This window comes from Perca fluviatilis, chromosome 8, assembly GCF_010015445.1.
Source record: "Perca fluviatilis chromosome 8, GENO_Pfluv_1.0, whole genome shotgun sequence".
NCBI lineage: Eukaryota > Metazoa > Chordata > Actinopteri > Perciformes > Percidae > Perca > Perca fluviatilis.
In genome coordinates this window covers 40,303,728-40,316,796 of record NC_053119.1, presented here as the reverse complement: position 1 = coordinate 40,316,796, position 13,069 = coordinate 40,303,728, and the positions used below count along the sequence as shown (strand labels likewise).

Below are 13,069 nucleotides of genomic sequence, written 5' to 3'. Positions count from 1 at the left end.
ACACTTCTGTTCTTCAGCCAAGTCATGTCAGCTAGTGGTTTGTGCAAGGCAAGGTAGTCAGAAGTCTAGATTACTCTGTAAAACTTTGTACATACAGTAATAGCTAATGTATTTGTTACTGTACGCTGTTACAGCAGGTTTGCAGGTGGGCTTGGTGCTAAGAGTTTGTGTGATGGGCAAGTCGCGGAAGTATTCAGATCTTTTACTTAAGTAAAAGTACTAATACCACACTAAAAAAACTGTTACAGTAAAAGAACTGCATTGAAAATGTTACTTAAGTAAAAGTATATACATATCATCAGGAAAATAGATGTGTTTTGTCTGCAGGAATCTTAATGTGTAAAGTAACTAGTAACTAAAGCTGTAACAGATGAATGTAGTGGAGTAAAAAGTACAATATTTCTCTCTGAAATGTAGCAGAGTAGAAGTAGAAAGTGGCATGAAAAGAAAAGACTCAAGTAAAGTACAAGTACCTAAACATTTGGACTGAAGTACAGTACTGGAGTAAATGTACTTAGTTACATTCCAACACTGGAGAGGGCAGTATGGCATATTGAAATATTTCTGATAATATGCCTTATATACAATGTATAAGCAACACATCGTTTTTTTATTTTTATGTGGTTTTTATTTTTATTTGGTTCCTTAGTTTCTGTCCACCAATCCCTTACATATACTAAATATTTGCTATTATGTAATTGTGTACCTTGTTGTGCTTCTCACCAGGTTTCATCAATAAATCGAGTGCTCAGGAACCTGGCCAACGATAAGCAGCAAATGGGCACAGTGGGAGCTGAAGGCATGTTTGACAAACTCAAGATGCTCAATGGACAAACCACCTGGGGGGGACGCTCAGAGTGGTACGCTGGGACGACACTCCCTGCCACTGGTAAGACACTCACTCCACTACTGCTACTTTACTACTGCTACCATAGTCTATATCGATGACGTTTCATTTCCGGGATTGTTCAGGTGCTTCCCTCATTTTCGGCCAGATGTCCGTCCCCTTCCTCTTCCTTTGTGTTGGCGTTCTAACCTCTGGTGGATTTGTGAGGACTATGGTTAACTGCTCCTCAGATCTCTGCAGGGTAAATCCAGACAGCTAGCTAGACTATCTGTCCTATCTGAGTTTTTTTCTTGCACAACTATTTTGCAGCGGCTCTGTGCGGAGTTTAGCGCCGCCCATGACGATTGTGATTGGTTTAAAGAAATGCCATTAAACCAGAGCATGTTTTACTCCCATCCCCGAATGATATGTGGAGTAGCCAGACCCTCTTCCAGAGAGCTTTGGAGGAGGGTCTAGCAATGCAAGACTACATGACAGTTTAGCTGAGATAAGGCGACTGTGAGTCGGGTACAGGGGACCGTGAAGGGCTGGTCGTTTCAGTGGCCGTGCAGTTGAGTTTGGGGTCAGGGTCAGGTGAGCGTCATGAAGTGATAACAGTTACATTTAGACACCAAAACAACTAGTTAGGGTTAGGAAATATATTGTGGTTTGGGTCAAAACATCGGTCCCCTTAAGTAGTACTCCCGGGACACGAACATCTGTTTCCTGGGTGAAAGATTTATGTTTTCTCCTTAACCTCTTCAGAGACACGAACTCCGCTCCCCCACTTGAAAGCCCTGTGTTTTAGGATGCAAACATCCACCCGACCGCTTCCCTAGGCGGATCTTCACAATCTTAAACAGCGCCAGCCAACTAATTTTTTCACGCAGCTTGTTAAATGTGACAATGTTCTGGGTTCATCACTCTGTGACAGTAAACTGAATATCTTTGAGTTTTTTCTCAAAAGACCATTTTCTGACACTTTATAGCTCACACAACCGATCAATTAAATAAGAAAATAATCCACGGATTTATCAACGATTTTCCCATTGTGCCATGCATTTAATTAGTTTTTCAAAAAAAACGGAGCAGTCACAGTAATTGCCCGCTTGCGAAATTGACTCAAAATTCACATTATACGGGACAGAGGACACATTGTATAGAGTTGACAGGAGCAGCTTCCTTTTCCTTTCCTTCAGTGTGTGTGTGGCTGAGGGCCCCATTTGCTGTATGGAGTAGGCTCATATGCTGCCGCTCCTCCTCCAGCACCCTGGGATTACAACAGGGAAACAAAGTCATGCTACACTGCCACGGCTGCTGCCTCCCCAGCAGTCTGTTTGTGCATCTGTGCATGTGTTCGTGTGTGTGTGTGTGTGTGTGTGTGTGTGTGTGTGTGTGTGTGTGTTTGTGTGTGTGTTTGTGTGTGTTTTTGTGTGTGTGTGTGTGTGTGTGTGTGTGTGTGTGTGTGTGTGTGTGTGCGTAGGAGAGGGAGAAGGGGGCGTCTGCTCTCATTTGCGTCTCTTTCTGCCTGACTGACTGTGACACTGAGCAATGGCTTCATTCTGTTTTGCAGTCTCTGTCTGCTGGGGATAATGAATAATTAGGCTAGCACCACAAATAACATGCAGTTCCACGGGGGAGCTGGAGTCAAGCTCCCGTCTGCTTGGGGATCACATGTTGGAGATCTCCACTCTGAAGTGGCCTGTACCTTCACTCATCTTTTCCCTCACACGTGTGGTTTCACTTCATGGATTCTCATGGATGTTACACATTGTGTTGTAGGGCTGGGACAATGTGCTGTTGTCCCGATTTCATTCTTTCACGATACATAGGTGCCGATTGGATTTGTTTTGCGATTCGATAGTATTGAGAATTGGGATTTTCTTTTCCCTCTTTAACAAAAACGAAAGTAGAATAATGCACTTCTAGAGACGATATATATTATGAGACATTTCGAAAAATAATTGTTTTCTAAGAAGAATGACGTCACAAAAAAGATCATAACATGGATTTTCAGCATTTTCTGCTCTGTTTAGTCGGAAATGGATATGTTGTAGATACCAAACAGAAAATATTTAGGTGACTCATTGGTAAAAAAAAAAATAGAAAATATTGATTCTAGGGAAAATTAACGATTTTAAAAATTGTCGCAAAAACAATCATGATACTTTTGATTTTACGTTATTTTCCCCCTCATCCCTATTGTGTTGTCTACTCTGATCAAAGCCTGGGTTATAGTGACGTACTACAGCTATTGATGTAGTTTTTATTGCTGATATACTAAGCAGCTCTTACAGAGACAGTGTTTCACTCGGTATGGAATAGCGTATCTTAATATTGCACTTGTATGGTTATTATATATTACACACATCTATATAATTTAACATTTATTAAATCAGTCAAGCTTTAGCTTCTTTTTTATGCAGGTTTAATACAGATTAGCACAAAAAATGCAAATGTTATTTGATCAAAGATAGTATGTGCTAAAAGTAACAAAGAAATAACTTTAAAATAAAATGCAAAAAAAGATTATAAAAAAATAAACAGGATGAGTAAATTCTGAATACATAGTTAAAATAATAAAACTAAAACTTAAAAGGTCCAATCAGTCATTTTTGAACACGTCAAGTGAGGGACCTGTAAGACCTTTAACCAGTAGAAGATAGGCATTTGTTTCTAAACTGATCAATTTGACTAAATCTGGCCAGGGTGATATCCCACAGACCCAACTCAGAGCTAATGAGATCATGCTAACGATTCAGGTAACATGCATGTGTTTGAACAGCCTGTTCTCATGAACCATTTGTTCAAAAAGCTACGAAAAGCTAAGCACTGTAATTCGTAAACATTTCAGTTTTTTTTGCTGTATTCACTACATTGACGGCCGCTGTATAAGACCGTGGCTAGCCGCGTAGGATGGGTGGAAGTTAACATACAGGACATTCAAGCCAGAGAGCGGAGTTTGCTTTCCTGGGAAAACTAAAGTCTTTCAACCAGGAAATGACTGTTCCTTAGGAGTATTTTAATCCAAATTTTAGTTTTTGATATTTTTGTTTACATTTTTCTAAAAATACTTATTTTATAAAATTCAGCTTTCATCTTGATTATCTGTCTTTTACTCATAATATATTGCCATGTAGTTGATTGTTCTTCACTATAAGATGTAAAACCCTATTTGAGCCCAACCCACAACCTTCTTTCCTTCCTTCCCTGGTGCAGAGTGTCCACAGGCAGAGGGAGGGGAGAACGCCATATCAGTTAGTTCTAACGGTGAAGATTCAGAGGATACTCAGATGAGGCTTCAGCTGAAGAGAAAACTGCAGAGAAACAGAACGTCTTTCACACAGGACCAGATAGAAGCACTGGAGAAAGGTAACTGATAAAATATGAGGTCAAATGGTTTGGTGATCAGTGGTGAAAGAATTAATCAGATCTTTTACTTAAGTACAAGTGCAAATAAAACACTGTAAAAATACTCTGTTACAAGTAAAATCCCTTCTTGTAAATGTTAATTAAAAGTGTGTAAGTATCATCCGGAAAATGGAACTAAAAGTTTAGAAACTGGAAACGATCCAAACATTTGTGTTTTTAATGTTCTAATCATATCAGCTGGACTTTTAGGCCGTTATATCGTTGGGTAGTATGATTTATAATAAAATGTTGTATCTCATAAACTACATGTGTTTTGTGTGCAAAAATCTTAATATGAAAAGTGACGAGTAACTAAAGATTAATGTAGCGGAGTAAAAAGTACAATATTTCTTTCTGAAATGTAGACGTAGAAAATGGCATGAACAGTGTGTCAAGTAAAGTACCTCAAGTTTGTACTTGAGGTACTTGAGTACAATACTTGAGTGAATGTACTTAGTTACATTCCACCACTGGCGAAGATGATAATGATAAATGGTAAATTTCCCACGCATTATAATTACTGAGATTTCTGTCTGCTGTTTTTATCATAATACAAGTTGTGCAGTTGTCCAGACAGAAAGTTCATGGGAATACTGAATGTGAGTGATTCAGTGGAATATCTGTTGAATGTCATAGCACAGTCCTTGACAACATCACAGAGGATGTTGGAAAGCATTGCTTCACTATTATTCTGATTCTAATGACATGTAATGTAATGTAATGTAATTCCGTGACTCTAAATTGTCTGTCCTGATGTAACTCAATTGGAACTGATGTTACCATGTAATGACACAATGTGTCTTTGTTTCAGAGTTTGAAAGGACTCACTATCCAGATGTGTTTGCCCGAGAACGCCTGGCCAACAAAATAGATCTTCCAGAGGCAAGAATACAGGTAGGCTCTATTATATAAGTCTGTGTGTGTGTCTGCGTGCGTGCGTGTATGGATCTCATTAAATACCATTAATGAGACCAGTTTACATATGGACATGTTAGTGTTGTTATAAATAGACTTGAAACCCTAATATTATAGCAACCTATTTTTTTCTGGCTTTTGCAGGTTTGGTTTTCCAACAGACGAGCAAAGTGGAGAAGAGAGGAGAAGCTGAGAAATCAACGTCGTCAGGTGTCCAACTCCTCCAACCACATTCCCATCAGCAGCAGCTTCAACACCAGTGTTTACCAGCCTATACCACAACCTACTACACCAGGTACTGTCAACGACATGTACTACAAGTACTTACTACACATTTGATTGTCAATTTTTATGAGCATAATAGTTTATGAATATAGTTTTTTAGTCCACTAAAACATTATTTTTTAGTATGCAGGCCTTTTTCACTGAAACTTGTGTCAGCCAGTTAAAAACCATTTGTACTCAGAAGTCGGACAACCTCACACATACCCCGAGCTCAAAATCCAAAATGGTTCACATGCCCCATACATCAACAGTTGTAAAAGCTGTAGTAACGTACAGTTATTAGCACTTCTGTGTTATTTGTGTCTCACTAAATCAGTCGTACATACAGTCTTGTCCAACATCTATATGTGGACATGTTGTTATGCTGTTTGTATGCACAAAATACAGCGTAATCCATTGTTATCAACTGGTATTGCTAACAATGGCTAACCTGTCTAGAGCTAACCCCACAATGAAAAATCCACCTTGTAAATGGTACGCATTCATCTCAGGTGTGACGTCATTCCCAGCTCCGGCTTCGGAGTTCCGGGTTAAATGGAACGCACTATTAGCTTAGCACAGCACCATTTAAATCACATGACACTGGCTAAGTCGCGCCATCCCTCCCCAGCTTCGCCCTCTTGTCCAAATCTTAACACTTTCGGTTCCAAAATACCAAGATTGTAATGGCCAGTGGTCAATGGGTGACATCATTGATGCTACGTTGATTCTTTTTGGGTCAGATTCATAATCTTGTTTATTCATTTCTCTGATCAGTCTCTGATTCTGATTAAATCTTTTTAGGAATGTATCTTATTTAGATAACGTTCTCGTACGGCAATTTAGACATTTAGCATTTGAGAACTTCTTTTTTCAATGAAAAAAGGGTTTTGTAGAAAAATGTGATTATATTATATTTCTCAAGGATATGTTTTAAAAAAAGTGTAATTCATTGATACGCTACCTGACTGAAAGGATGTTTTCAAAGTTTTCCACCAGTGATGGACTTGTTCGACCATGCAAACACAGCCTCCCTCTTTTATTCCTTCAACCACCTCCTTATAAAGGTTGGTGTTGCAATGTTTGTGCATATCCAAAACCCTGTCTTTCATAACGTTTAAAAAGTTTCTCCTTCTTTTCTTTTGGGCATACATCTCTACTGCAGCCCTGCAAACTGTTGGCTTGTCGTTTTGTGTACAGCAACCATAGCAATGCACAGATCTGACCGTAAGCGGCCATAAACTGTCACAAACTGCTGCAAAAACCCCAACTGAGACGCATATTCCGAATGCGCTGCATACATGTCCAAAGAATGCCTCTAAAACCCGAATAATACCTGCATATCCCACATGTCTTAATCTGAATATCCAAACGGAATAAGCTGTTTACATGACCTCTATCAAATTCCGAATAATAGTGGAATATTGGTGTGCATGTAAATGTACCCAATGACATGCATCCATCAATGTAATATAGATAATGTACCAGCTTGTATGTTAAGTTATATGCCTGGGATACTGTACAAATCTCTTTGTTCTCTCTTCATTATCTCTAGTGTCCTTCTCATCAGGATCCATGTTGGGAAGGTCGGATCCAGTTCTGTCCAACAGCTACAGCCTACCAGCCATGCCCAGCTTCAGTATGGCTGCCAGCCTGCCTATGCAAGTAAGATTATCTGCTAAGACAGCACAGTCCACAACTAATCAACCTCTGGAACATCTCAAATTAGATATATAGCATCTTCATGTGTGTCAGTATCTGGCTTCAGCTCGGGCAGGCTGATATGCATGTGAACAGATGATATTCTAAGCAACTGTAGTCACAGTTGCTTAGAATATCTTTGTGGGAATGTTTATCACGAGTGAACAATCAGTTAAGTTAAGACAGTTAAGTTTAGCCGGGTTGACCGTAATGGGGCGACGACAGTTCAGTTTAGTCACCAAAACGACTAGTTAAGATTAGGAAAAAGTTTGTGGTTTCAGTTAAAACACCAGTCCCCTTTAGTAGTACTCCCAGGACATGAACACTTGTTTCCTTGGTGAGGTTTCCCCTTCTTCCGGGATACGAACTCTGCTCCATTGAAAGCCCTGTGTTTTACCCACCCATCCACCCCGACCTACATGGATCTTTGTGGTCTCAGACAGGGCAGTCAATGTGGTGCTGACAGTAATACACACGCGGAATACATAAAAATTACAATTCATTACTTTTCCTGGGGGTGGTGCGCGATCACGGAAGGCTTGTACCATGTGGATGCGCCAACAGTTTTCTTGTCATTACTTAGAATTCCCCATGGGGGGACAGAAACTACACACTATAGCTTTAAATTCTGCTGTTTTAATAGGTAATATTCATTTGTGTTTTCAGGCATCCAGTCAGAGCTCTTACTCCTGCATGCTGCCCACCAGCACCAGTGTAAATGGGAGAAGTTATGACACATATACTCCTCCACACATGCAGCCACACATCAACAGCCAGTCAATGACGTCCTCTGCAACGTCGTCAACGGGTAGGAAGTTACTAACTGGCTACTGTTTGACTCTCTTTATGTCCTCCCCTCTGCCTGTGCTGCAGGATGCATGTTGATACCTAGTTAAATGAGACAGGGCACAAATACGGATGAATTAATGATGTATGCTTTAAAAACATCTTGGGTCTAAATATATTTACTGAGTGTAAGAATGATGTTCCTTTAAAGAATAGTTGAAATCAAACGTATTCATCATAGGGCTAATTAAGGCGAAATTTGGACAAAACATTGAGAACATTAAAGGTTAATAAGTTAAACTCTAAACAGCTGTTATTTTGGAACTGTCACTTCGAGTGATTCAGTTTTTAAGACAGCAGCAAACTTTCAGTGACTGGATCATCAAATGCAAATGACAAAAAAAAATGAAGAATTAGAGGCCAACCCACTTGAGCTGTACAACAACAATGAATTTCACAGTTGTTCATCACGTTTGGTATTCTTTTGGAAACTTTGGAATCTCCACTAGTTTTTGGATTTGCTTATCTGTACCATATTAGTTTGGAAAGATGGAAGGTCCAGCAGAGCTTGTCAGATTAAAATAATAAATAAAAAATAATAAATAAAAAAGTGAGATTATCTGTTGATTGTTGGTTTGATTGCAACCAATATTCAGTCCTCAATTACCTATACAGGCTTCTCTTAGCTCTTTCCATACATCTGTTTATTTCAAATGCCTTGTGTGGACTGGAAAGACTTCTGATCAGTATGGAAAGACTTTCATTCACACTTTATTTGCAACGGTGCTGCTTCTAAAATTGGCTTCAGTCTTAACATACTGTTAAACTTTGTTGTGCCACGGCTGTCAACTCTAATGACCCGTTTGTTCTCCTATTACCAGGTCTGATTTCCCCTGGTGTCTCAGTTCCAGTCCAAGTTCCAGGAAACGAAGCAGACATGTCACAGTACTGGCCACGCCTGCACTGATTCGCTTCCCACAGCAATTATTCTTGGCTGCAGTGATCACCAGCAGTGACTGCTGCAACAGGAATGTATGGGATATCAAAGCATAACCTATCGCTACTTTACAGCTTGAATGTGAAAAAAACAAACTGTCATTGACTAAAACAGACTGCACCGCAGCAAATGAATATGAATATGAAGGAATTACTCTCATTAATGATGAGAAAACGTTCAAACCAAATTCTGGAGACAAGCAGGACAGAAGTTTGACTACTCTTCCAATTTGAAGGGTTTTAATATCACTACAAACCAGTACAGGTTCAGCTACAACTGGATCAAAGGTCTTGGGGATCTCTGTCTCAACATCACGTCCAGCTGCCATTGAAAGTCTGGTTGGCGACGACACTTCGGCACAAGCCCAGAAAGAAAAGCTCTAGCCTGAGCTGTACTCAGGAAGGTGGCCCATCCTTTGGCAACACTAAACTCCAGACAGGAATAAACTGATCAGTGTCCATTTGGACATTCTGTGGGAAGACATATTACCTCCACTTTCAGTTCCTAATTTATATGATGTTGATGTATTTGTAGCAAAAAAAAAAGTTGACTGAAACATAAAGGGAAGAATGAAACTTGAAATGAACTGTCTGTTCCAGCCTGGAATGTATATAGAATTTCAGAATGTGGATTCTGGTGATAAGTGTTTGGTATTGTAAAAACCCTGACCTGGATGTGATATGCTAACTGGCATGGACTCTCAGTTTGTTTTAATTCCAAAGCTCCTATGTCCAGAAATTCAACAGTAAACCAACTATTGAAAGACTGGAAGCAGAAACACTTATAAAAAAGTGAAAATTAGATTGTGTATGGGATGTAAATCTGTTTCTAATTTTGAAATGTAAAGTATTTGTCTCCTCCAGTGATCTGGGAGGGTTACCTTAATAAAGTTATTTCAATTATATTCCTTGTTACATTCTATAGTAGTGGTATGGATTTATTTACAGCGCGTTTTTTATTTGTTGAACCAATCTGTGACAATGGATTGTGGTGGAACACACTAACACACGTTAGTTTTATCTGCACTTTGAACATTTTCGAATTTGAAATATGATCTCACCAGAAAGTGGCACAACAAAAATGATTCACTATAAAATAAATGGTGCTGAAATATTGGTGCAGTAGTGACTACCTGCAGGGCTAGTTGGTGAGCTACAGTGGTTGCCAAACTAGCCAGTAACATGCTAGTCCTGCAAGCCGGCCTCATTAGCCCACCAGATAGCTGGTTTGCTAGCTAGCAAGGGTGGGTCGGCATTAAAAATTAACTTCCTTGGTTCAAGCAGAACATCAGCAAATCAGTCTGCCTAGATCTATGAAGGAATATGGATGATTCTCATCAGGACAGCAGGACAGATATGCTGATTGTAGCCTAATTTATTTATTTCATTTCTTCTACATGTTTAGTGGTGTGTGTTCACTTTGTGCCGCTCTGTATAGTGATGTTCAAATGAAGCCTCGTGAAGCATTTTCTTTATTTTCTGAGCTCAATAGATCGCACTCTCTGTACAAAAGGGTTGAAAGCACCATGAGTTTCCATTTATTGAACCAAGAGCACCTCTACTACTACCCTCCAGACAACAGTCTGATATCCTGGAGAGGCAGATTCTTGAACTGCACAATTTTTTTAGAGCGAAGAGACCAGTGATGTGACTGCCAGAGAGCATATGTATTAATCATCACACTCTCCGATCTAAATTCCACTTTCCGCAGTCCTTTTTGACTCTTCACTTAAGTTGTTCTCACTCTTAACTCGTACTGACATACTGACGCTTGGTCAGCGGCTGTCAGCGTCAGATGCCGACAAAGAAGGCATCCTTTAGCTGCTGTAAGATAACGTAGTATGAAGGGCGACAATGGTAGGAAGAATATTATAGACTGACCGAAACAACATAGGACTTTCACAGAGGAGACCAGGGTTAATGTCCCGTTAGTATCCCATCTGTCACTTAAACGTACAACTTTTAACTCCACCCACAAACATTTCCTATCCCTAACTAGGTGGTTTTACCCTGAATGTTAAAGAATAACACTACATGGTCCTGACCAAGAATGTTGAAAAATGACGCGAAGAGGTCCTAACAAAGCATGTTCAAAAATGACACCAAAGGTGTACCCAGAGCGTTAAAAAGTGATGCCAAGGAGTCCTGACCAAGAGTCAATTTACAAGTTGGGAGTGAGAATGTGTTGGCACAACAAGAACCAAAATAGCAAGTACGTTTGGAGAAGCCCAAGTTCACACGATTAAAATAAGGTCCTAGGAGCACTGAAACAGCCTTAAAGATGTCAGATGCCTGAACAGCACTGTTCCCGTGCTGAAAATGTATTTCAATGAGTAACAAGACCTCCTTTACAATTACCGGCTCAGCAGTGACTCCTTGGAGGCCTTGACGTGGTGTCTTGGAACTGAAAGCAGACAGGCCTGGGGACACCACATAACTGTACTGGTGACAGTTTACTGGCTGGCACACAGCCTATCACACAGTGTGTTGTCCCGTGCCTTTCAGGTTTCAAGATCCACCATCCACAGGCTGGTCCACAAGGGATTTGAGGAGATCGCTGCTCTCCGACATGCACTCATCAAATTGCCTGCTGCTCTAGAGCTGGAGGATATTCCATCAGTTTGCCAACAGCCCCATCCTTGCAACATGTTTGGGTGCCACAGAAGGGTGCCACAGAAGGGTAAAGACCCTTTCTAGACACACAGGCCAGGATTACATCAACCGAAAGCTCTTCCCATCTATACCAGGGGTTGATGCATAGACTGTATAAGTGAAGCCAAAACATCTTGATTGCCCCCTGTTGGCTGGCTGCAGTATAGGTCATAAACCCTCCCTCTCCATGTTAGCGGAAAGAACAAGGGCCAAAAAATAAATAAATAAATAAAACCACACGTCAAATACATTTTTCCCAAAGACAGTTTCTGTCAATTTAGGTTGTTCTGTGTTCTGATCAGTTAAGTCTTAGTTAGTTACTTACATCTGTGGATGTAAGTATTGTAAAGTGTATCAGTTGTGGCCAGTGCTCCCACCACGGTTTGAGATTATTCCAGCTTTGCATCATGCCTCTTTTATACGTCGCAGCTGTCAGAAACGCTTCGACAAAGAAGGAGCAAAGGATACACCAGTATATCCTCGATTATAGCTCCTCCACTGAGCTTCCTCGCTCCTCTCTCCCCAAGATGCATTTTAGGGAATGGGATGTCCTTCAAAATGGTGCGCTGAGATCGATTTCAGAGACACAAGCCGGAGGAGCCAGGAGCCGAGGTGGTACAAATTAAGAAATTGAGAAAGGTCCATTATCTCCTCTGCTCTAATTGGTTGTTTTACTTATGCCATTAGAAGCACCAGGAGGAGGCAGAGGAACGAATGATGATTAGAGATTCATGTAGTACTGTCAGGATACAGTGACAATTTGAGCAAAATGTCACAAATAGTTATCTTTTATGAAAGTTACCAACTGTAGCTTTATTGTTTTCTTCACTTTAATGTTGCAGCTGGTAAAAAGTGGAGCACATTTAAATGTATCTATATAAACTTTATTTAATACTTAACATACTGCTTGGTAGCTTGTGAATTCCCCCTTGGAACCAATTCAATTCAATTTCAATTCAATTTTATTTATAGTATCAAATCATAACATAAGTTATCTCAAGACACTTTACAGATAGAGTAGGTCTAGACCACACTCTATAATTTACAAAGCCCCAACAATTCCAACAATTCCAGTAATTCCCTCAAGAGCAAGCAGTGCGACAGTGGCGAGGAAAAACTCCCTCTTGGGAAGAAACCTCGGACAGACCCAGGCTCTTGGTAGGCGGTGTCTGACGAGCCGGTTGGGGGTGTGATGAACAGTGGCGATAGTAGTCACATTAATAATGGAACAGTGACTGGATGTAGCGGGAAGCTGCAGGGTTCAGCAGGACGCAGCATGACATTGCAGGGCATCGCTGAGTTCAGCAGGGAGTGCAGCAGGACCACGGCGACAGCTGCAACCAGGGTCTTGGTGCCAACGTTCTCCAAGGAAATACGCTGGGGAAAAAAGCATAAGGACTCCGGGGAGTAAACTCCCCAGAAGCTAGGATTAGTAACTTTAGTAACTTAGTAATTTCTGGGACGGGCTGCACACAAATAGTAATAGTAATAGTAATAGTAACAGTAATAGAAAGGGAG

General features: G+C 40.4%; 1 protein-coding gene across 4 annotated transcripts in view; it reads left to right on the top strand.

Annotated features, from left to right (window-relative positions):
• LOC120563324 (paired box protein Pax-6-like) overlaps nt 1-9,804 on the top strand; it is a 32,931-nt gene extending 23,127 nt beyond the window's left edge. For all 4 annotated transcript variants that reach the window (XM_039807417.1, XM_039807416.1, XM_039807418.1 and 1 more), the window contains 7 exons: nt 727-889; nt 4,046-4,198; nt 5,049-5,131; nt 5,297-5,447; nt 6,972-7,081; nt 7,784-7,925; nt 8,785-9,804. In XM_039807417.1, coding sequence (XP_039663351.1) covers nt 727-889; nt 4,046-4,198; nt 5,049-5,131; nt 5,297-5,447; nt 6,972-7,081; nt 7,784-7,925; nt 8,785-8,870 — 888 coding nt within the window. In that variant the 3' untranslated portion in view covers nt 8,871-9,804. The remainder of the gene's footprint in view (nt 1-726; nt 890-4,045; nt 4,199-5,048; nt 5,132-5,296; nt 5,448-6,971; nt 7,082-7,783; nt 7,926-8,784) is intronic.
• The last annotated feature ends 3,265 nt before the right edge of the window (nt 9,805-13,069 follow it).